Source organism: Mya arenaria, chromosome 14, assembly GCF_026914265.1.
Source record: "Mya arenaria isolate MELC-2E11 chromosome 14, ASM2691426v1".
In the NCBI taxonomy this organism is placed as follows: domain Eukaryota; kingdom Metazoa; phylum Mollusca; class Bivalvia; order Myida; family Myidae; genus Mya; species Mya arenaria.
Window position 1 is genome coordinate 23,184,159 of NC_069135.1, and position 25,713 is coordinate 23,209,871.

General features: G+C 35.4%; 1 protein-coding gene across 1 annotated transcript; it reads right to left on the reverse strand.

The window, feature by feature from the left end:
• Window positions 1–13,571: 13,571 nt before the first annotated feature.
• On the reverse strand, window positions 13,572–24,953 carry LOC128215839 (uncharacterized). Its single transcript, XM_052922450.1, has 5 exons — window positions 23,402–24,953; window positions 22,969–23,102; window positions 22,244–22,417; window positions 20,809–20,994; window positions 13,572–15,753 (listed from the first exon to the last, which is right to left on the reverse strand). Exons 1-5 carry the CDS (start codon window positions 24,904–24,906, stop codon window positions 15,641–15,643), a joined length of 2,112 nt encoding a protein of 703 aa, XP_052778410.1. The 5' UTR covers window positions 24,907–24,953; the 3' UTR covers window positions 13,572–15,640.
• Between the last annotated feature and the right edge of the window lie 760 nt (window positions 24,954–25,713).

Below are 25,713 nucleotides of genomic sequence, written 5' to 3' on the forward strand. Positions count from 1 at the left end.
ATGACTTAAAGGTGCTTACATGCAAAACCTTAACCAAAGTTTGACGCTAGGGTGAGTAGGATAGCACTCGTTAGTCTTGGAATAGTCGAGCTAAAAACCCATCGCCTCAAACAAAAGCAGGAATTTACTAAACCAGTTCTGAAAATGCCTTCCTGGTTATGTACATACGGCGATAATTTTCAAAAACAAAATATTGTTAGAAAATACAATAAGTTTTCTATTAATGTATGTGTTGTTTCGTGCTGCCGCAGTGTTAAAATGTTCGGAAGGACCTTGCCACAATATCTGCAGACCTGAGGTTGTCGACTCTCCATCTAAAATAAATACTATACACATTAACAAATAAAGTATTTGAAGCTTTATTCGCACTCTTATCAAAATTAGATAAAAAAAGTGTGGTCGTTCGCCTAAAATTCTCGAGTGTGGTCGTTTGCATAATTTAATATTGTACGATTTCTTTCAAAAACATCATTTCGCCTTGAAAATGTATTGTTAATGGTATATATTTACTGTTTATATAACTTTTTGTAAAGAACCATTGGAAATTAGCCGATTTATCATTGTTTTTTGCAAGATAAACAAAATGTGTGGTCGTCTGCATCGCCGATTCCAAATTTGTTTTTGAATGTTCTCAAAAACTACAACAACAAGAATAACAGACAGTTTACCAAATGAAAGCGGAAATCATGTGGCGTACCATGGGCTAGGTATTGTTCTAATTTGATTCAATTTAGTAAAGAAAATATACACAAACATACCTTTTGTTGTGTCAAGATCGCCGTGGTCGTACACATGTGTGGTGACGTCACAATTCTTGCTCCCTCACAGTGATAGAAGTCTCATAAACAATTTTTTGTAAGTTTTTTACAATCAATTAAATCGATGTTAACGCATCGGTTCTCTAAAGCTGAATGCCTTTGCATCTATATGCGCACATATTCGTGCTTGTAAACGCCACCTGGCGGTTAATACATTATAACAAAGGGAAAATAATTTACATCTTATTATTATTCTTATAATTTGGTATTGATTTTAATGAAATTGCACACTGGGGATTTATATGTAAAATTGATGTTCAAAAACAATTAATAAAACTATTGGACTTTGAAATTTTGTTTTTAATTTCAACTTAAATCGGACGAGAAATGTTCTGTATTCTAAAATAAAAAAAAAGTTGTCAAAACGTTCAGTGCAGCTTTAGTACAAGCATAAAAGAGCATAGGTCAACTTCAATGATGTTTTCTTCTGGATTACATTTTCCTTAAAATTTATATACAGAATTCTAACGTTCATTTTACATGAATCGCTCGGTGCTATGTCGTCATTTTTACTTCATTGTTGCGGTCTTCATGGACAAGCGCGACGTCGTTTGATCAATGATAAACGACATTTTGGATGTATTTCTTTATACAGATTCTCAATAACAGATCGGTGAACTAATACTTAGAAGTTTACGTTCTTGTTGTTGTGTTTTGAAATTAAACATCGAAACATGTTAATATGAGGATTGCTTGGTTATGAAAAATCCGGTTTTTAGTTCAAATAAAACTTGTATGAAATAATAATTTCTATTTGCTTTTTTTTCGAAAGAAAATAAGAAATGTTGTCAAGTATTACATTGCCGCAATTTATTTTGACTAAAATGTTCTTAATTATGCTTGGATAATAGCATCCTATTACACATTCAAACCATTTTGTTGATATACCCGCATTTGAAACGTTGAGCAATTATTTAATCTAAATATAAATCTGTTATCTAAACTTCTGCGGTTGGATTCAATATAAAGCAAAGCAAAACCAATGTCTACGACAATCTATGTTGTTTTTATTATCTTTGAATACATCTCATTAACTTTATTATAATTTATTAGAAATTTATAGATTGTGATCTATAATATGCAAACCGTTCAAAATCAATAATGCACAATAAGTAAGTCAATACCCATAAGATTGACGAATGTTTCGGTGTGCTTAAGAGTTGAGTAAGCTTAAGAAGACGAGCCTCTTTGCACTCAAACTGATATTCTTCAACCGTGGACTCATTATTGAGATTGAAAAGGATTCATATTAATACCGAAATATAAATGTACAAAATGCTTTGTACGCTAATGTTATTGGGATTTTGTTCAAATCGAATTAACGTTGAAACGCTACTAATTCACCTCAAAAAGAGAGTGAGTTTAAGTTTAAAGGTTTTGATTTTCTTTCTCCTCGCCTCGAGGGCTAAGTGCAATACGGATTAATGTAAAAAAGGTTGCACTAAACACTCGATTTGTTATAGTTTTAATTTTTTTTATCAGGTGTATAGTTTATTTTTACGGTTGTCATCATTATGTGAAATGATGCAGCTGCATATTTACTATCTTTCAAAGGTATTTTGGCACAAGTTGACGAACGCCCCGTTATTTTACCAGCCCCATGTCGCGACATTAATTGTATTTGTGACTATAATGCTAACCTGATATTATTTTTCTTCAAAACTATAACATATTTAGACAAAATTTGCTAATTCCAAGAAAAAAAAATAAAAAAGTTGGAAACACGGTAAATCGGTGAGAGTGCAGCTTTTAAAATTAAGAAGAAATAAAATGAGAGTGCAAATATTTTTTTACAGATACATGGGCATGCTTTCTATAGAAGTCTAACTTTATACAATTTAGTTTCAGTTTGTTCATCTGCAAACTGTTAAAACCCAAAACGACTTAGATAAAACAATAAAATGGAACACCTACCGAGAAATCCAACGAGGTAAATTCCTCATATAATTAGGCCTAAAAAATATGTCTGTTTCGGGTAACCCGACCCTACCTATAAAAATGCGCCGACCCTAACTATTTTTTCCGTTTCTGAGCAAAAAAAGTATTCGTTAGCGAATAGAGAGTTACGATTTTAATCGGAATTATTGTTTATATGATAAAACAAAGTCACGCAGTGACAGTAATGTAGGAAAGACTGCCATGTGCAAGAAAACACTCTGAACTTACGACAGATTTTGAAAAAAAAATCCCGACCTACCCAACCTAGAAATTTTGGGAAGGTTACCCTAAGCAAACATTTTTTTTTGCCTTATGTTAACGGGTGCTTGCAAGAGTTTGAATGCTAGTTTTAGACAAAACTTTGCAACAGAACAAATGTGGCAACCTCCCTGCAAACAGTTTTGCACACCCGACTGGTTACGTCCTTGAAAATAGGCTTCCGGGTTACTCGTTGTCGATATAATATACTAGCCCATTAAGTCGTAAATAGTGCGGTTTATGAATTAATAAACCTTAACTTTAACGAGTGTTTTAGGCATGCCATCGTTATAAGATAACATGCTGATACCTGATGAGAATATAACATAATATATCATTAAATTGGAATCGCCTATAGTTTACATTTATGCACAATAAATATGCAAGTTTTTTTTTTACAGAAATCCGACATGAAATGGCTTGCTTTTTAATCTCCTAGTATACGACAATCAATTTTCCAAGTTTCTTATATATATATATTCCACCCATAAGACCCTTTCATTTAATACTAGGCATCCAAAACTCACAAAAATATGGAACAAAGCTAATTGTAAAATGCGATCGCGTTTTTGACAAGTTGATTAACGATAGTGAGTTTGAAAGTCAACTGAGGAACTAAAGTCATCACAACTACCTTAATGCATTTCTTTTTGTATATATGCACGAGCATGGTGATCTCGAGGTAGTCTTAGACACCATAACATCTTAAAATATATGAATTAAAGTTCTGTTAAATCTTTACGTAAATGAAACGGTATCGAGCAATACTATTGTGTGTTCATATGTTTAAACATCAAAAATTCAATACCTACTGGTATGGCCAACAAACTTAATATTAATGTGTGCCATATTGTTTAAGACAACTACAATGCAACAAAATAATTTTGTGCAATTTCAGTGTAAATAGCTTTGCACGCCCGAGCGGTTACTTTCTTGTAATTCTAGCGCACTGCGGCGAAAAAAAAAATGCAGTTTTTGAACCTCTAAGATGGAATAAAAGTTCACTTTATTTAAGATACCCTATGTAGACTTAAGCTTGTGATTACATTGAGCTACTGTAAATAATTGTAAATTTTGATACCTGAGCACCCGATAAAATTGTGTTATCATTTGGAAAGAAAGTGCATATTATTACTAACAGCATATACATATATAAATTAAATATCTTTTTCTTCTCTAATAAAGTCATTGCAGTTTGTATTTTGCTCTTTATTTAGATTGTATTGATATATAGTTTGTTTAAGATCTCGGCTAAAATACATTTCTATTACAGGCTGATACAGCAGATTCTACTGAGAACAAAAAACACTGCCGGAACAAACATAATGAACATTATTTTAGTTGGCTAAATTACAGTAGATGGCAGAACAAGCAAGTTGAGTTGAGACAAGGAGGTGGCAGAAGAGTGCCAAACTACCCCATTGAAGAAACCAAACCTTTTTGTTTTTAACTGAGTAAGGCAAAACGTTTAACCATTAGGAAGCAGTCAGTATGAACAGTTAGATGAAACAGAAGTTCGATGGAAATGACAATCTTTAAATAATAGAAAGTATCTACAATTTTTATTGCTGTACTAAAAGTTTTAGTGACAATATCATTCAAAAAGCGTACTCGGCACTCCTGTTATTGTCCAGCTACAGTTGTTACATTAGTTTAAAATTTAAAATACAATGTTCTTAAGTACTGTTTTTATCAAATAAGCCACGCGTCATAGGCCATAGATCATAGGTCAAAAGTAATAAGCTACATGTGTTGGCGATTGTCATAACAATGAGTTATTGCATTTCCCTGAATTTAAAGATAAACCGACCACCCCCCCCCCCCCCACACACACCCGTGATTTTGATTTCAAATATAACCGTCTAATCACTACGATATACGCACTTGGCCATACATTTGTCAACGAAATCTTAAGTAGATTATTTAAAATATCGTTTATAGCGCTTTTTGACAATATAGTACATATTGTTCATATGTTCTTCAGGTTTTAGGCCAATGAGATGTATTGTGAAACAATGTTTCATTTTTAAAACATGCATTTGCTTCAATTATCACATGAAATAAAAACGCATTCAGGTTACAAATAACCATTCTTTTAGCATTTTCTATACCACAACCACGGCTATATATGTTTTGCTATTATCAATTTACATCAATGAATACTAATGTAAAATTAGAAGATAATGTGCAAAGCACATCAGTGTTACTATTGCAATGTGAGCAAAGGCTTTACATAAATACAATAGTGAATGGTTACAGCGATACTAACAAACGAGTGGTAACATAATTATATATTTTGTTTTAAATCTTGGTCTATTCTTACCATTTCACCGTTTAACTCTAAGAATAATCCGAATGCGGCATCAGCAGCTAGTGCAATTCGAAGGTCGGGCTTTAAAAGATGGGCCAACTGTTTTAATTCACCAAAGTTTCTCTTTGGAATAGAAGACATGTCCTTGCAACATCTAAAATTAAGCTATTTTATCGTTTTTAAAATCACAAACCATTCAGCTTCAAAACCTATTGATATGAAAGGTAGTCTGAGGAAGTATTACCATGCTTTTATTCACGGACATGTGTTATTAAAACGATAACGCACGTAAAAATGAGTCTGCGAATTGGTGTAATTTGCCTGATTCGGCTGATTCGCTGAAAACTGAAATCACTAGCGAAACCAGAGTTCTTTCTTGAGAGATTACTTCCAGACCCCCCCCCCCCCCCGACAACCCTTTAAATGCGCAAGTCAATATTGTAGCCCCATAAGTTACGCTCCCTCTAACGTCAAATACAGGATCTTTCCCTGGGAATTGAGATTTGTGTATCTTATATATACTGATGTTGTTCATTTCCATAGCACAAGTAAACATGTAGTTGGTGTAAATGTTTTTATTTCGTACCCATTCGAAAGTATACAATATTGTGTCGGGAAGATATGTGTTTGCAACCTTTCATGTTTTTGTAACTCAACTTGGTTGGTTAAAGGTGAAAAAAGTGTACGGTTATTTAAATATTTATAGTTCCTTCCATGATGTTTTAATGCATTCAATGACAAAAATGAAACCAAATAACCCCAATGGCATCGACTTTGCTATTGATTATATTTAACGTTGTAAACAGACCTATTGTAAAGTACTTCCGGTAAGTGCGCATATACAGACAAAACAGAATGTAATGTGCTTAAAATTGCTTTAAATGGTATAATTATTCTAGTATGCATGTACGCTGACATTGACCATTATAAACATATATGTTGTTGACGATGCACATTGTACAAGTAGAAATGAACTGTCTGTCCGTCTGTCTGTCCGTATGTCTGTCTTGTTTTTCAATACAAACGCGTGTTATTCCAACAAGAACCAAGATTACCGCCACCACCTCACTTCGTATCAATTGGACACTTTGACTTGTTTTACGCAAGTTACTTATCAAATAACATGCCGACTGTTTTTTTTAATAAAGATGTAGCATAGACAACAAGCTGACAATAGTGGGTTGGCTAAGTCAATGGATACTAGTCAGTTAAGAAAACGTTTGATGCTGATTAATTTTAATTACAGGTTTATCATTTTTACCAAGTTTGGTGACTGTAGGTCCCGTTTGTAAATGTACATTGTTTTGCTGAAGCTGAATAGATTAAACAAATGCATGTACACGAATTTCTCTTTGCTAGTATAAACCTGAAACATGGTCGCTGTGCGTAACCGTAGGCTATTATTCGGTTCAAAACGGTGCAGAACTTGTACACAAAAGCATAAGTATCTTACAAAAAGTTAACATTTTTTCCATGCAATACTAATTTATATTCCATGAGCCCAGTAAATCGGTGAATCATTTTCTCACGTGGAGCGACGCATATTATCAACGTTATAAAGTTCTATCTACAAACGGAGCCATTTTTGCACACTGCACATATTGTTGATACCCTTATTCATATTGATTCTCTTAGTAAGTAGTGCCCATATAACCAGCGGTAGAAGGCGAAAATGGCAGGCCTGTTTATATACATATTTAAATTTGGCGGCGGCTATATGCTAATATGTTTTTATAAAACTTAACCTAGCCCGAGTGACGTATAAAATAAACCCCTCCTACGTCCGCTACTGGATGTAATTAAGACTGTTCGAAAGTATATATAAGCTGTATAGGAAAACTTTTTACCTCCGTCTTAAATTCGAGACTACAGAAATTCGGTGACAAATACGATCTAATTAATCAATACCAGGCAGGTTTTAGACAGGGTTATTCTACTGTTGATAACATGTTTGTGTTAAATTGTATAATTGAACTGTTACAAAAGCATAAAAAAAATATTCTGTGCTTTTATAGACCTCAAAGGTGCATTTGATACTATAAATAGACCTTTACTATGGTTCAAGCTAATGTCATACAATATCAACGGCCTGTTTTTGGATGTTGTGAAATCAATGTGTAATCATGCAAAATCGTGTGTGTCTGTTAATGGAAATCATTCAACCTACTTTGCGTGCTCCATTGGTGTACGCCAGGGCGAGAATTTATCGCCATTATTGTTTTCTTATTATTTAGATGATCTGTATGAATATTTTCGAAATAGTACAGTTTTGCACGGTGTCAGTAGTAATACTCACCCATTAGATAATAATTTGGTCGCCTATCTGAAATTATTTGTACTTTTGTATGCAGATGACACTGTCATCATATCTAAATCAGCTGATGATCTTCAAAATGCTATTGACCTTTATGAACAATACTGTGACCTATGGAAACTGACTGTCAACACTTCTAAAACCAAAATTCTAGTTATTCAGAAAGGCAGAAGACGTAATTATCAATTTCTGTATAAAGGCAATCCATTGGACACGGTTGATAGTTTTAAATATTTAGGATTAGTATTTAGCAACAGTGGCTCTTTTTATAAAGCTAAGGTTGAAATATCAAAGCAGGCACTTAAAGCTATGTACTGCCTTCTAAGCAAATGTAAGCATTTAGCCCTGCCGATTGATATGCAAATAGATCTGTTCAATAAAATGATGAAACCTATACCTCTATATGGTTGTGAATGCTGGGGATATGGCAATAATGAAATTTTAGAAAGAGTTCAACTTAATTTTTTGAAATATATTTTATGTGTTAAGTCAAGCACCGCGTCTTGCATAGTATACGGTGAAACAGGCGTCAAACCGTTATCAATTGACATAGAGACTAGAATGATTTCATTGGACAAAAATTGTATCACCATTGTACCCAAAATTAGTAACAACTATGTATACGATAATGTTAAGTAATTATATTTTTGATGTAAACATACGTAGAAATGCTTTTTTATGGATTTCTTTTGTCAAAAAAATATTCATAAAATGTGGTCGTAATAATATATGGGATGCACATATATTTCCAAATCATAAATGGTTGACTTGCAATGTTAAACAGAAACTCATAGATTTGTTTTTAAATGAATGGTATGGCATTGTTAACACTTCCAGTAAATGCAACAACTATAAATTGTTTAAGAACGAGTTCGGAATTGAGAACTATCTTAAAACTTCACCTTACAAATTGTTAAAGTTTATGATTAAATTTCGAACCAGAAACCATCGTCTTCCTATTGAGACAGGAAGCTGGATTGGACTTGATATGTCATCGAGGAAGTGTCCTTTGTATCAAGCAAACAGTAGCATTGGAGACGAATATCACTATCTACTTGAATGTAAAGCTTTAACCAATAGCAGAAAGCGATTTATTGATAAAAAAAATACTATATCAATCCGAATGTCATCAAATTTAAATCTCTAGTGTGTATGTGTAACACTCAAATGTCGAAATACAAAACGTTGTGTAAATTTGTGCAGGAAATAGTAAAACTGTTCTAAATGTTAATATATTTGTACTGTACAATAACACATGTATCCAATACTCTATAACTCTCGACATATTCATATAAAGCATTGTATAACATATGTCTCTCCCGTTTTATTTGCTTTGTACTTCTCTTTGAATGTTAACTTTTTACAACAGCCTCGTTGTTATTATGTATTTCTTTTTCACATGCTCATGCTGTCATGTTACATGAACTGAGTTGTTTGAAAAATAAAACTTGGAAACTTGGAAAGTATAGTCACACACAGTATATTTAAGCGTGGCAGATTTTAGTGATGGTGCTTTTGCTGTTTTGTTTGTCCAGCTCATGTGGTATCTTTGTTGCGTTCTTAAAAGTATGGTGTATCTACACCCGATGGTCAAGGTTAACTTGTTGGTTAGAGTGGAAGTTGTTTTGAGTCGGTGTGTTTATGCTAAGACGAAAAAGTGAAATTATTGACGCGGCGTTAGTATTGAATAGGTTTCAAATTTGTACCATGGAGGGTCACGTGATCAAAATAGACCAGCCACATTATTATTGCAAAATAAAACTATAAAATATGTTTGATAAAAAAAACGTTCTGAACAAGCAATTGTATAAGCTAATTAAAGAAAAAAAGAAATTTCAAGATATAAATAAACGTGTGTCTTAAACCGTGTATTACAAACCTTTTGATGTATTAAATGGGTATTCATTTACCTGTCCCCAAACTCGTAGGTCACCGTGTTTATCCATTTGCGTACGAATCGACGGACCCGATTCATCAAATTTCAGACGAATAGGTTTCGGAGGATGTTTTGCTTATTTAAAATAATCGGATTTTTAATAATTGAGTTAACTGGTAAAATCAATGACAATTCATCACACATTACAGTATTAATTATATATCATGTTTGAACTGTACGGAATGCAACCATTACATAGGACCGACTTATCGATCACACGATAACTAGTTAGCCAATTAAATCGCAAACAAAACTATTTGCTGGGATACTCAATAAAATAAGACCGATAATTTTCGAACAATGGTGATAGTGTGTGTTTGTTTGGTTGTTATGTTTGTGTCTTAGTTGGTGTATCTATAGCAGGCGGAAAAGATACACATATGTTGGTCGGGATGTAAGTTTGTGTGTCTATACTTGGACGTATAAGTGAACTTATTGGGCGTTATTTTTGTATCAAATCAAATCATGTTTATATAGTAAATTACGGCCACCGGCCCATAATACAAAACATACATACATCACTGTCATACAAAAATAGCAATCGTCTTCTCATGACTATCTTAACTTATCTTTTGCAGACCTATACACGTTTAGTTATTGTGCATAAATGCGTGCATGAAATGATGTATGTTAACAATTTATTATATCTTTAACGCGACTATTTGCTTTAAGATACTTTTTTCAAATGAATTTGTAATTGTAATATTGTCTGAATAAAAACATCGTATTATATCAAATTCATTGCATTAAAAACATGGTTTCTTCTTCAGCTACAACAATATCATTATAGAACATAAATCACAAAGCGATTCTTAGATGTCTATCAGTCTCTGTACCAAATTCGTCACCGAACATCTGACTTTTGCAAACCTAATTTGCAAGTAAATAGTATTCAACGAGGAGAGATTGAAAAGAATATGATGCAGATATCTAGAAAATTCGTTAATATTTCTGTACCAATCGTTATAAAATTATCTAAAACATGCAATTTACACTTTTCATTGATTAGCTTGACATCGCCAAAACGAAGCCAGACCAAAATTTTAACAAAGTTTCCCTTACGCCAGAAGCCCAAGTTCGCCTCTCTATATCATCTATTTAAGATTAGATAATATTTCATGGTATATATATAATGATTTATTTGCATCAATAATTTATAAGTCTACATTTATAGTCTAGAAAAAGAGGTAAGCGACCATATTCCCTAAGAGCAACGTTAATATTGGCAGATTTATTCACGCCTAAAACAACTATTACAGTATTGAATTTGACACTTTCTTCTAAGGTAGAATATTTTAACCCCCCCCCCCCCACACACACACACACACTTTATATCGGATCCATTAAACAAAACTGAATTCACCATTTATGGAAAAAACGTCAATGGGCGTGTCACCAAATGACCATTTTTAACGGAGAGGTCCACCGTTACGGAATACTTTTATTGAAGTTTTGAGTTGGTGTATCTACAGCAGGTGGTATAAGTAAACTTTTTGGTTAGTGCGCTGGTGTGTGAGTTGGTGTATCTACAGCAGGTGGTATAAGTAAACTTGTGTGCTTGTGTGTGTGTTGGTGTATCTACAGCATAAAGTTAAAGTGAACTTCTTGGTGTTGATGTTGGTGTTTAAGTATTGTATCTACACCAGATTATAAAGGTAAACTCAGATTAGCATGGCCGACTGGAAGGTTTTTCACAGCTATTTTGTCAAGTGTGTGTATACCACGTGATCAATTGGGTCATAAATGCTACGTCAGAAGGCAACAGTTTGCTTCGAATGAAGATTTTTATCAAACATAACTTCCCTATTTCACATGAAACATGAAACATATCGCAGTCTACGCCGCTTATGGAGCCCCGCTTTCGGTCTTTTACCAGCGTTTGTTTATCAAAAGCAAGCTAAAAAGAAACGTCAATGGGCGTGTCACCAAATGACCATTTTTAACGGAGAGGTCCACCATTACGGAATACTATTATTGAAGTTTTGAGTTGGTGTATCTACAGCAGGTGGTATAAGTAAACTTTTTGGTTAGTGTGCTGGTGTGTGAGTTGGTGTATCTACAGCAGGTGGTATAAGTAAACTTTCTGGTTAGTGCGCTGGTGTGTGAGTTGGTGTATCTACAGCAGGTGGTATAAGTAAACTTTTTGGTTAGTGTGCTTGTGTGTGTGTTGGTGTATCTACAGCAGATGGTATAAGTAAACTTTTTGGTTAGTGTGCTGGTGTGTGAGTTGGTGTATCTACAGCAGGTGGTATAAGTAAACTTTTTGGTTAGTGCGCTGGTGTGTGAGTTGGTGTATCTACAGCAGGTGGTATAAGTAAACTTTCTGGTTAGTGCGCTGGTGTGTGAGTTGGTGTATCTATAGCATAAAGTTTAAGTGAACTTCTTGGTGTTGATGTTGGTGTTTAAGTATTGTATCTACACCAGATTATAAAGGTAAACTCAGATTAGCATGGCCGACTGGAAGGTTTTTCACAGCTATTTTGTCAAGTGTGTGTATACCACGTGATCAATTGGGTCATAAATGCTACGTCAGAAGGTAACAGTTTGCTTCGAATGAACACTTTTAACAAACATAACTTCACTATTTCTTCACCATTTAAAGATGAAACATATCGCAGTCTACGCCGCAAATGGACCCCACCTTCGGTCTTTCACCAGCGTTTGATTAAGAGTTTCTTAAAACACTTCGACAAACCTTTTCACAATGCGGCCGTCTGACGGAGCACTGTCAAAATATTATTTTAGAGACAAGTTTGTCGAAGTGTCTGTAGAAACTAATCACCTTATCAAACTCTGGTAGTGAAACGAAGGCGGGGCTCTGTAAGAGGCATAGACGGTCTTTTGTTTTATTTAAAATGGTGTAGTAAAAGAAAAGTTATCTTTGATTTAAGTCTTCATTTTAAGAAAAATAGAGCCTTCCGACGTAGCATATATGACGTAATTTACTACGTGGTATACACACACTGTTGTCTAGAAGACAAGTTTGAGAGGTTATGGTTATTTATTATATGTGTCTGTTAACGTAGCCATGTCCGTATTTAAACATTCGACTTATTGGGATAGTCCGAATAGAATTTTGGAGAATGTTTTCAAGAACATGAGGAATAATTTCTTTTGGCTCTTCAAATCAGTCGGAGGAAAACCCCAAACGAAATATCTTAGCCTAAATATTTATATCTAAAACGGTCAGATAATTGGTAATAAGAGTTATTGGAATGTCGGCTTAAATATATGTAAAGCGTTTGTGAGAGTTCTTACACAATCTAGGACTACAACCACGTAGGCTTCACTAACGCGTCTGCCAGGAGGCTATGGCCTCGTATCCCTTCCACTGTACCGGGCTTACCTGGGCAAAGAATTTGGTGTTTCATAATTAAGTTGGAGGATAATCCGATTTCAATGGCCCTACGCGGTTTGGAACTTCAATTTCTGAAGATGTAATTATTTGTATTGTCCATGTTTTGAAAAAGATACACAGTTTTTGGCTAAGCATTCGACGAGAGGTCTATCCTTAAGCGGTCACAGTATTCCACTCATTCAAATATCGCAATTGATAGAAATACAAAATGCATCATTCACCAAATACGGGTTTCTTCGAATTTAGTGAAAACATAAGAAGTCAGCGATTTGTTATGTTATGTTATATGCATGGCCAAATAATATTGTCAATAAAGGACATCTGCAAAAGTATCGAACGTGAGTGGACAATTATAAAGACTTGATTGATATATTGACAAAGTCATAGAGCGCAGATATACATTGACAAATTGTCAATATTATTAGTATGCCATCACTATAGAATAGTTGACGATGTATCACTGGATGAAGTTCTTTAGTAATTAGATAATTATAGTGTATTGAATTTGGTCTGCTGTACAGGCTAGCCTCTTTTCGAGTATCGTGCGTTAGCATTTTTAAATAGCAATTTATATTATTAAAAAGGTATATTTCTTTCTGTATATGAAACAAATAACATCTAGTAAGATAATGATTTATTGTATGTACACTTCTAACTATAACACTACAACACATCTCAGTAAAGGTAAATAAAAACTGGAATTGTAAACATAGGACATAAAATACAAACAATGTATTTATCAGTGTCATATTTAGTACAATGTGACTTCGGTCATGGTCAGTGCAAAGAAGAGTGGTTAATCATATGACATACAAACTGTTTCACAATATTATATAAACATACATATAGGATATGTCAAGAGTCATCATATATTTAAGATTTAAGAAATGATTTGCGGGATTGATGTTAATATCGGGGTATGAACGCAGTTGGGCTGGTTAAGTGTGTGTCGTTGGAAAACGCAGTTGGGCTGGTTTAAGTGTGTGCTTTAATGCGTACTTTATCCAGCCCAACTGCGTTCATAGCCCCGATAATGACATCAATCACGCAATTCATTACTTGTTTTTACAACAATAGTTCATTATTTCATTCAAGAATTGTTAGAAACTCACAGTAATTTTTATCACCTATTCCGTACATAGAACGACCCGACCGTAACCGGAAACAGTTAATCACATTATGTCCGATAACGCGTGGAAAAAATCAATCACTTCAACTCAAACGTAAAATTGAAACAATTCATTTAACATATTATAAATTAACACTTTCTATCATGTTGATTTAAGGTTTTTTTCGGAGCTTCCTAACACAATACAAAAAATCACAAGATATTCTTTTTTCAATTTTACATGGATATTGTTATGCATTGATTCGCGATCCGAACAAATCCGAATATATTGCGTTCATCTGAAAATATTCGCAATTGCCGAGCTGAGGTGTAAATATTACAAAATATCCGCGAGTCCTTCGTTAGCACTTATTGAATAACAACAGCTATTGAAAACGTACGAATAAATATAATACAAACATTTTTTACACTGTTAGGAAAATAACATCAAAGAATATGTTTAAATAAATAACAAAATGGGCTACTGGTTTCTGAGAGAAGATTTTTAAAATTTTCCATAAAGACATATAGTGAAAAGTAGCCTTACCCACTGGCGGCCGTTCTTTTTACGAAACAACGTTGGATGAAGACACTTGATATATGGTAACTTAAGGAACATTTCTGTGAAGTTATTTTAAAAACGGGCCAGCATATTCTGAGCAGACGATTTATTCATTTCGGTTGCAATGGCAACAAGAGTTCTGCATGGAAACACTTTTATTGAAGGAACCCGGAAGAGGACTACTAAAGGAACATTGATATGAAGTTTGGTTAAAATTGCCCCAGTTGTTAAGGAGGACAAGCTGTTTGAAGAAAAATGATGACGACGGACGACGACGGACGACGGACAAATACCCTATCATAATAGCTGACGCTGAGCACTTTGTGCTCAAGTAAGCTAAACACGTATGATTTTGTAATAGATACACATTATCATTTTCACCAATTGTGACACCACATGGTTAACATCAATGTATCCAATCTTTGCCATGAAAGGCAGTGTCAGAGAAATAATATGTTACAGATCTGATTAGGATATAGGAAATCAAGCAGCTGCTCGTTATATTGCTGTTTGTCGTTTACAGTACAACTTGTTAAAAAACAAACAAACAAACAATGCAGATAATTAGTCGCTGTACGGAAAATTAATAGATCAGTCAGTATTGTGCATATCTTCAAAAGCATGTTCGAAATAATGTAATGAAATTGTAAAACATAAAACAATTCCACATTATATCCTTATTATAATTATAATTTCGGCATTTACGGATGGTGAATATTACGGAAGGATCTGTATAACAGGCGCAGAGTATCCGCATTGTAATACAGTTTACTCGCGTGTTGTCTGTTTTTCTGAAATTATACGTTGAAGCGGGCGAATTATTCGCCATCTTGTTCGGCCGATGTACTATAGCGATCACGTGATACTCCCCTGTGTAAATTAAGGTTCTGAAGTAATATGTAAGGAAATTGGTGTGTTTATAAATGAGTAAAAAGGTAGGAAATATGCGGCGCGAAAAACGCACCTTAAACATAAAACATATTCCAGGTAGCATACATCCAACCCACATCGAAATCGGCCTGCACAGCATTTTAAACTCAGTTCCTTGCTGCATACCATAATATTATGATACAGATGATCAATATGAAGCAAAGACCTCCGAGAGAACCCATTACTACTACAGACCATAGAGGGAGTGGTGTACTCGTTTCTGAAATAAACGGTACATCAAATTATAGTCATGTGATTAAACAAAATTCGTGTGACAAAAGAAAAAGAAGTCATACTGTCACAATATACTTATTGTCTTTAATATAACAAAATACCTTAGGAAATACTACAATGTATACGAATACATGTACGTTTATTTGTGGAATTGTATGTTTGTTTTTTAGACATCTTCAATGAAACTATACGCTTAATATTTATCGAAAGTGCTATATCAGTACACTCAGCCAAAGTTCTAAAGCATTCAATGCAGTTTGAATTTATATATTCATCTTATTTCTTTATTCAAAATTATGAATATTCAGAGGACTGGCCCCAATTTCTTGATCCTTTTTAAGCTTAACAGGCTGGAGTAGCTTATCTCAATAAGCAATAATACATGCTTTCACATTGGTTTTGATAAATGAAAAGTTGTTCATTGTAATAATTATAAAGATGATTCCTATTTAAAGTCTAAATACACTTAATGAAGTAAATATTACGCAAATTATAGAAAAAAAATGTCAGCTTAGTTTTATCCTGTTATAAGGAACTTAAAAAGGTTCGAGAATTTGGGACCAGATATAAACACCATTTAAACAAACATAAAACGGTCGCGAAATTCTAAATCGATGGTAAATGCATCCATTTGGCAGAAATGTACGAACTTCGTTTTTTTAACTGCTACTTTTACTTTCAATCTTATTTAAGATCCCTACTTAAAATATGTTGTTTCGAATTGCGCCTGTGAAAAAAAGGTTATTGCATATTGCAAATTGCAATGCATGTAGGACTAAACAAGAGCTGTCACAGTATGTGACGAATGCCCCCGAATGTGACATTGACCTACGAACAAGGTCATTACATAAAAAGTTGATCTTGCCTTTACGTGTCAAATACATATGGCAAGTTATTTTAAATTGCCTCTGAATATAAAAAATACCACCCATGCTTGACAACCTACACTGTTATGTCCTTATATTCAGAATTCCCTTGTGAATAAACACTAAGTGTATCTTTCACCTTAGAGGTAGGGACATGAGTCTTGCACACGACACGTTGTCTTCGTATGTGGAACACATGTAGCAAGTGATTTTAAAATCTGTCCATACAAGGGAAAGTTACAGCCCTGACACGACAACCTAAACTATATGTCATTATATGCAGCACTCCATTGTGAATAAACACTAAGCGTGACCTTGACCTTTGAGGCAGGGACACGGGTCTTGCACGCGACACGTCGTCTTGGTATGTGGAACACATGTGGCAAGTTATTTAAAAATATGTCCATACAAGGGAAAGTTACAGCTCGGATCCGACAACCTATACTCTATGTCCTTATATGCAGCACTCCATTGTGAATAAACACTAAGTGTGACCTTGACCTTTGAGGTAGGGACACGGGTCTTGCACGCGACACGTCGTCTTGGTAAGTGGAACACATTTGGCAAGTTATTTTAAAATCTGTCCATACAAGGGAAAGTTACAGCCCGGACACGACAACCTATACTCGAATATGTCCTTATATGCAGCACTCCATTGTGAATAAACTCTAAGTATGACCTTGACCTTTGAGGTAGAGACACGGGTCTTGCACGCGACACGTCGTCTTGGTATGTGAACACATTTGGCAAGCTATTTTAAAATCTGTCCATACAAGAGAAAGTTACAGCCCGGACACGACAACCTATACTCTATGTCCTTATATGCAGCACTCCATTGTGAATAACCACTAAGTGTGACCTTGACCTTTGAGGTAGGGACACGGTTCTTGCACGCGACACGTCGTCTTGGTATGTGGAACACATGTGGCAAGTTATTTTAAAATCTGTCCATACAAGGGAAAGTTACAGCTCAGACCCGACAACCTATACTCTATGTCCTTATATGCAGCACTCCATTGTGAATAAACACTAAGTGTGACCTTGACCTTTGAGGTAGGGACACGGGTTTTGCACGCGTCACGTCGTCTTGGTATGTGGAACACATGTGGCAAGTTATTTTAAAATCTGTCCATACAAGGGAAAGTTACCGCCCGGACACGACAACCTATACTCGAATATGTCCTTATATGCAGCACTCCATTGTGAAGAAACACTAGGTGTGACCGTGACCTTTGAGGTAGGGACACGAGTCTTGTACGCGACACGTCGTCTTGGTATGTGGAACACATTTGGCAAGTTATTTTAAAATCTGTCCATACAAGAGAAATTACAGCCCGGACACGACAACCTATACTCTATTTCCTTATATGCAGCACTCCATTGTGAATAAACACTAAGTGTGACCTTGACATTTGAGGTAGGGACACGGATCTTGCAGGCGACACGTCGTCTTGGTATGTGGAACACATGTGGCAATTTATTTTAAAATCTGTCCATACAAGAGAAAGTTAAAGCCCTGACACGACAACCTATACTCTATGTCCTTATATGCAGTCTCCATTGTGAATAAACACTTAGAGTTACCTTGACCTTTGAGGTAGGGACACGGGTCTTGCACGCGCCATGTCGTCTTGGTATGTGGAACACATGTGGCAAGTTATTTTAAAATATGTCCATACAAGGGAAAGTTCCAGGTCGGACAAGACAACCTATACTCTGTCTTTATATCCAGCACTCCATTGTGAATAAACACTAAGTGTGACCTTGACCGTTAAGGTAGGGACATGGGTTTTGCACGCAATACGTCGTCTTGGTATGAGGAACACATTTGACAAGTTATTTTAAAATCTGTCCATACAAGGGAAAGTTACAGCCCGGACACGACAACCTATACTCTATGTCCTTATATGCAGCACTCCATTGTGAATAAACTCTAAGTGTGACCCTGACCTTTGAGGTAAGGACACGGGTCTTGCAGGCGACACGTCGTCTTGGTATGTGGAACACATGTAGCAAGTTATTTTAAAATCTGTCTATACAAGGGAAAGTTACAGCCCGGACACGACAACCTATACTCTATGTCCTTATATGCAGCACTCCATTGTGAATAAACACTAAGTGTGACCTTGACCTTCGAGGTAGGGACACGGGTCTTGCACGCGACACGTCGTCTTGATATATGGAACACATGTGGTAAGTTATTTTAAAATCTGTCTATACAAGGGAAAGTTACAGCCCGGACACGACAACCTATACACTATGTCCTTATATGCAGCACTCCATTGTGAATAAACACTAACTGTGACCTTGACCTTTGAGGCAGGGACACGGGTCTTGCACGCGACACGTCGTCTTGGTATGTGGTACACATGTGGCAAGTTAATTCAAAATCTGTCTATACAAAAGAAAGTTACAGCCCGGACACGAAAACCTATACTCTTTGTCCTTATATGCAGCACTCCATTGTGAATAACCACTAAGTGTGACCTTGACCTTCGAGGTAGGGACACGAGTCTTGCACGCCATACGTCGTCTTGGTATGTGGAACACATGTGGCAAGTCATTTTAAAATCTGTCCATACAAGGGAAAGTTACAGAGCCGAACGGACGGACGGACGGACGGACAGACGGACGGACGGTGCGATTTTAATATGCCCACCTTCGGGGACATAAAAATAAAATATCCAAAAGATATTAAATGAAATTTAACAACGGGAATTTTTTTATTCTCTACAAAGGGGCCCCTTGGCCGGAGAATAACTTCAAAACTTCTAATGGGATGGAAATAAGATTTGGTAACTAGACAGATGGCAATAAGGCGAAGTGCAATGCACAAGAACCATACTCCTACCATGCATGTGTTTACAATTATCTTCCCTGAAACATTATTTTATAATTGGTGCTATTGATCCGGGTCATAACTTCCTTGTTCGGAGTATAACTTCAAAACTACAGATTGGATTAAATAAAACTTGGTACATTGTATACGGATAGAATATAACGAGAAAAAGTGAAGCGTTCAAAAACCATAATACTGCCATACATATTAATCAAGTTAATCTCATCTTAACCATTGTTTCATGAATGGTGCTTGTCCGGGCCATATCTATGTACTTTGTAAAGGGAATGAAATGCCGCTTCAAATATAGTTATATAGCAATGGTAGAAAGAGCAATCCACACGAACTATTATCATGCCTGCATATTTGTTAGTTATCTCCCCTTTACCTGATCCATTTCAAAACTGGGTACTTTTCCGGGCCATATCTTGGCAAATACTAAATAGATTGAAATGAAACCTAAAATTTAGATAAATGGCAATAAGAGAGAGAGTGTATTATTTAAGAACCATACTCCTATCATACATTGTTTTTAGTTATCTCCCCTGAATACATTATACATACATTTACAAATATGTGCCAAAGAGAACAAATGGGTTGTGGCCTCAAGTTACAACAACATTTGTTTTAGCCAATGAAATAAATTCGCAAACCCGTGTACGTCTTTTCGCAATCAATAAAACCCTAAGCGATGCGTTAGAACTTTGGTATGTATGTATACTTTAAATTTATTTCTTTAATGCGTATTGATATAAAGGATAATTGTTTGTTACAGTGCAATATATTTCACCGATAGACCACTAAAAGCTATATTTCATGAGTGGCTTTCCATGGAGTGAAATATTGGTTGTTGATGTTCGAGGTGAAATATGTCGTAATATTATACTGAAACAGGCTTTTTTCTCTTTACCTAATGCTTAGTATTCATCAAAAATAATAAATAATTGATTTTTAATTGTAAAATCGCGCCAAACGACGTTAAAACAGAAACAACCTCATTCATTTTTTTCCGGACCGGATTACGTTTTCGTTCTTTTTTTACAGAGAAAGCGAGCTCAAATGAGTGAAACAGTGAACTTATATCTCAATAAACTCACTGTTTCAAACTGAGTGGTTCAGAATTTAACACCGTTGTTGTTTTTTTGTCAATGAACTGCCGATGAAATAAATACGTATGTGCACCTTTGTATGTAATCACCGCATACATTCACATGTTCTGAATCTCATAAAAGAATCAACAACATTAACAGCTTATTTCACAGTACAAACACGCGTTTTTCAAACTTGTGCCCGTTTGAAAAACCGCCCGTTTACTATAATAACGAGTATGTCTCACCATCATCCGATTCTTCATCGTTCAGAAAGTTGCCACATGTCGGAAATCCTTCAGGAGTTTTTGGATACGACCCTTGTCCGGAACTGATAACCATGGCCATTCCATTAGTGTTGTGGAGGTCGATGTGACAATGGAGGAACCACATACCAGGGTTGTTTGTTACTATGCGGACAACAACGTAACCGCCTAAAGAAAATGTCAAATTAATGGCGTTTATGTATAAAATAGTGCATATTTTTAACGTTCTTAATAACATAGAAGCGCCAAAAGTATGCGTGCAGTCCGAACGAGGCACTTTCTGTACAACGTCAAAATATATACCAGGGAGTCCCACGTATATTTTGGCAGAGTTTTAAATGAGTGACATGTGTGGAACGAAATGGCGGTTTTGGGGGGTGTTTTAGTATTTTCGAAGGATATTTTGACCTTGAAAGTAAGTTCATGTCATTGTTATCGTAATATAAATACGCTTACCCGAAAGCCCGTTTGTTTTTAGAGGTTTTAACTAAACTTTTATTGAGTTTAATGTGTTTAAACATAAAAATGGCCATAATGTACCAATGTTAAGCCTTCGTAAAGAAATAGATGCAAAAACTTAAAAAAAAACTTTTACTAAAATTCGTCGTCCAAGAACGGTATATTTTGACTAAAAACACTGTTTTAAGTCAAACAACTTCCTATTTTCACTTTGTAAACAAACCATCTTTCAGCTTATACATTCAATATTTTTTTTTATTTAAGGCCTCTCAAAACACAGGTTCAAAACGTATGGCCTCCGTGTAGGCGTATTTATATTATGACAACAGTAATATAATCCTACTAACCAGGTCAAAATATCCTTAAAAAACACCAAAGGAATCCGCCATTTTGTTCCACACTGCACATGCCCTCACTTAAAATTCCGCAAAAATAAATTACGTTGAACCCCCTGTTGACTATCATGTATAGTAGATTATCTGTGGACCCTTATATTTTATTACACCGATTATGAACGTGAATAATGGCAGTGTTTCGTTGACTTACTCCGAATAGCATTCGCAAGATTACTTGATAAAACAACAACACCCAAAATCGTTCTTAACCTGCAGATACCTGTGACAATTGGCATCAATATTGAATTCAGACAGATAAAAGCCTTTCCTAAAAGAAATGCTTGTGCCTTATAAAATGTTTTATGTGCTTAACCAATGGCAAACACACACTAATAATTGTTTTAAATGATTTTCATCTTTTATTGACAATTTGAACAAATGTAAAAAAGTATAAAAGAAATAAAATGTATATAAATGACCGATTTGCTTTTTTCTTGATTATCTTTCTCAAGGCAACCGCGGTTTCCACTAACACAACATTCACGACAATCTCATTCTGAATAATCATTATGTGCGTCAAATATGCTAGATCATTGTATCTGCAAGTAAAGCAATCCTCTTACCGGTCGGCACAACTATGGTATCCTTTTGGGGAGGATCGTTATTCAGGTCAGGAATGTTTCCACCTGTCCAAGAAGAATTGGTCCATCGCATATCCGTGCAAAAGTTGTTCAAATCTGTACACATGATGTCTGCAGTGTCGTTTATGAGACGCCCGTTTGTTTCATCGTATGCACCTATAAACAGAGTTTTTTATTGTGCTTTGCTAATAAGCATATTGCTGAATAGGTTGAAATGTCGTCTAAATTCATGTATGAGAAGAAGGCAAATTTCGATGCACTCTGAGAAATATGTATGATGGACATTTATTTTATGATTTCTGGTGATTTTATAGATTTTTCAAACAGTAAAATAACAATTTGAGTTTTTCACTGTTTTTAAATTTAAGCACTCTTATTTCCAACTCATATATGAGCGCACACAGAGCTTGAAAATAATTTCAACGACAAAATTTCCGGACATAATTGAGTTCGTTTTTATGAAAAACTACACAATTTATGTATTTTTAGGGCTTATTATGAAAAGAAAAAAAATATTTGTTTCAGTGTAAGTTCGCAATATATTTCACCTCCATCCCATTCGTGAAATATGCCATGATCGTACACTGAACCAATAAAGTGTCCTCTATTAAATATTGAGATATGAGAGTCAGTTAATCCGCAATCACACGGCAAAACTAACAATATCAGCTATTTGTAAATCTATAGATAAAACAAAAGGTGCTTACCGAACCCCATTTTCATTACAAAGAAAGTGTGACCATGTAAATGGACAGGATGGGACCAACCCGACCCAGTGCCAAGGTTAGTAAAGATCAGCTGAATGACCTTGTCCTTTGGTAGGTCCACAATATATGTGCACCTAAAAAAATAAATATTTATGACTCAATCTCGGATTGATTAATTCAAACCAATATATTTGAATACATGTTTTAATAAGTTATCTTTAGGGGAAAACAAAAATATAATTGTACCAGTCAGTTTTGTTGTCATTTTAACCGAATCAAAATGGAATACTTAACAATTACACATTTTTATCATGAGATGGTCATTTGGAAATTTTAGACGGAGGTTATGAATTATTGCGAACATTATTTAAACATGACATTCTGTAGTAATCTCGACAGTATGCATGAAATACTATTTATGAATGAAACTTACTTGCAGATGTCATTGGTACAGTCCTTTTCACCGCATTTTGTCTTCAGTGAACCAGGCTGTGTTAGAACTGGAGATACAGGGGACACAAATTCTCGACCATTTACTGACCCTGGTGTATAGCCTCTCCCGGGAAAAGCAAAGTTGAAGAAGTATTCTTCGTCAATGCTCATAATACTAGAAGGATCCCTGTTAGGCTCTGTGTTTGTGACGTGGTTAAAGTTTAGGCAGTTTTGAGAATTTGTACCCGGACTTCCGTATGGACAATTAAAAACAGCGCATTTTGCAACTTCACTGCAAACTTCCGTCTTTGTGTAGTCGTTCTCGGGGTTAACGTTTCGTGGTTCATCAAAATCCTCAATTTCAATTACCGCTTCAGCCGCATGGTAGCTATTGTGACTATCGCGAGTTTCAATAGTTTCTGCAACCAAAAGGTATTCTTTTCTTGAAGCACTCCCAAAACTGAACGTGAAATCGAACCGTTCACCCGGATGTACAATTATTGACTGAACTTCTATTGGCTTAAGATTATAACAGTCTGATGTCCTAAGTGAAAGAGTTTGTTCTTGTATGAACACTCTCATTGGATATAGTGTTTGAGCGCCAATAATTCTGTACCTAAACTTTTGTCCTTTTCGAACAATAAATCTTTCAAGAGTCGCATTGTTGTGTTTTTTGTTTGTTGACCAATACCTTCCTTTACCATTTACAAGACCAGAATGAAATGCAAACCTGCTAAATTTAGCATTGTCTACTGAAAACGTTGGAGGGAGCTTATTTCCTGCGCTGTTAAACTGTTCGGTAATCATTCGTTGATACGCTGTTTCTGAATCCATATCATGGTTCCAGTCCTGGAGAGTTACGATAATTTCTCCAAAGAATTGATCAGCGCTTTGGGGTTTCCTTATAACAAAAGGCCCATACAGGCCCATGCTTCTCTGGTCTCCTATATGAGCGTGATAATAACTTGTTCCAGGAGGACTTGCTATGATCTTGTACACAAAAGTTTGTCCGGGAAGAATGGGGCATTGTGAGACGAAAGCTACTCCGTCCATCGATGGCCGTCCGACTTGATGGAGACCGTGGAAATGAATCGTTACACTGTCCGTATGGAATCGGTTGACAACAGTTATCTCTATTTCTTGATTCTCATACGCATCAATCATCGGGCCAGGAAACTTCCCGTTGATTCCAATAACTAGTCTTGAACCATCTCCGTCTGCTGTAATCACTTGTTCAGCCTGACTTGCATTCAGAATGGTTTTGTTGGCCATCAACTTTCCTTTATACGGTTTAACAAGGTATGTCTCATCACCCTCCTGGTATATCATCGTCAAAAGATGTTCAACTTCAAACTTGCAGCGACAAGGGTTAGCATTGTAGTCACAGATGCAATCAATGCCGCGAACTGGGGCTGGTAAGATAACGGGGCGTTCGTCAACTTGTGCGTTGGAAAATTTTAATGCTGCTGTTATAATTAGCAGAATCCCTAACAGTGTTGGGTTCATCCTTTTTTCTGCAAAACCCCGTAAAAGATTGTAAACATGCAGCTGCATTATTTTTTGCGTTATGGCGATAACTGTACAATTTGTCTTTAGACCCGATTTTTTTTTTTTTCAAAACTACAAATCGAGGTCTTATCGCACGATGTAACCCTTTCTATATTGAGTTCCGACCGTCTTTAAATTAGCTCTAGAGACGAGGTTGAAGAAAAACAAAACGTTTTTAGTTTAAACACATGAGTTAAGAAGGCCTTATATTGCTGACCTGAGTAAAACTTCAATAATACTCCAGATTTTCTATAATTCAAGGGCAATAACTTCTGAATGACAACATCATCTCGGTTATCGAACTCGTCCAAGGTTACATGCCCATTCACATTCTGACCAAATTTGGTAATGAGTGGACAAATGCTTGTTATCCGTCCCGTTGTGTTTTAAAAAGGGCATATAAAAACGTAAAAAATATGTATCAGTTTAAAGATATATCAACGGTCTTAACTCCTACATTATAAGTTCAATACATTAGGTTAATGACGTTTGAAGTTATTATCTTCTTTATTTCAAAACACAAAAACAAAACATAATTATAAAGAAAGTAAAAAAAAAATGATAAGAGGGTGACCTAATGGACATACATTTATATGAAAATATTTTGTAATAAGGCCAGTGGTTTTCCGTACGAACATACCGTGAAAACTAGGCGTGCGGCCGTGGTTTATTTTAATCACCATTGGGTGAATGGATTTGACAGAAGGTCACATTAGAAACATTTCTATGAAATAATTTTGAAATCGGTCCAATAGTTCTGAAGAG

Excerpts from the sequence above, each read along its gene's own strand:
- LOC128215839 (XM_052922450.1), bottom strand. The coding sequence starts at position 24,906 with ATGAACCCAACACTGTTAGGGATTCTGCTAATTATAACAGCAGCATTA. Across the intron at positions 20,995-22,243 it reads TACCATAGTTGTGCCGACCG|GCGGTTACGTTGTTGTCCGC; the intron begins GTAAGAGGATTG and ends CATTTTCTTTAG. Across the intron at positions 15,754-20,808 it reads CGATGAAGAATCGGATGATG|AAACGAGTACACCACTCCCT; the intron begins GTGAGACATACT and ends CGTTTATTTCAG.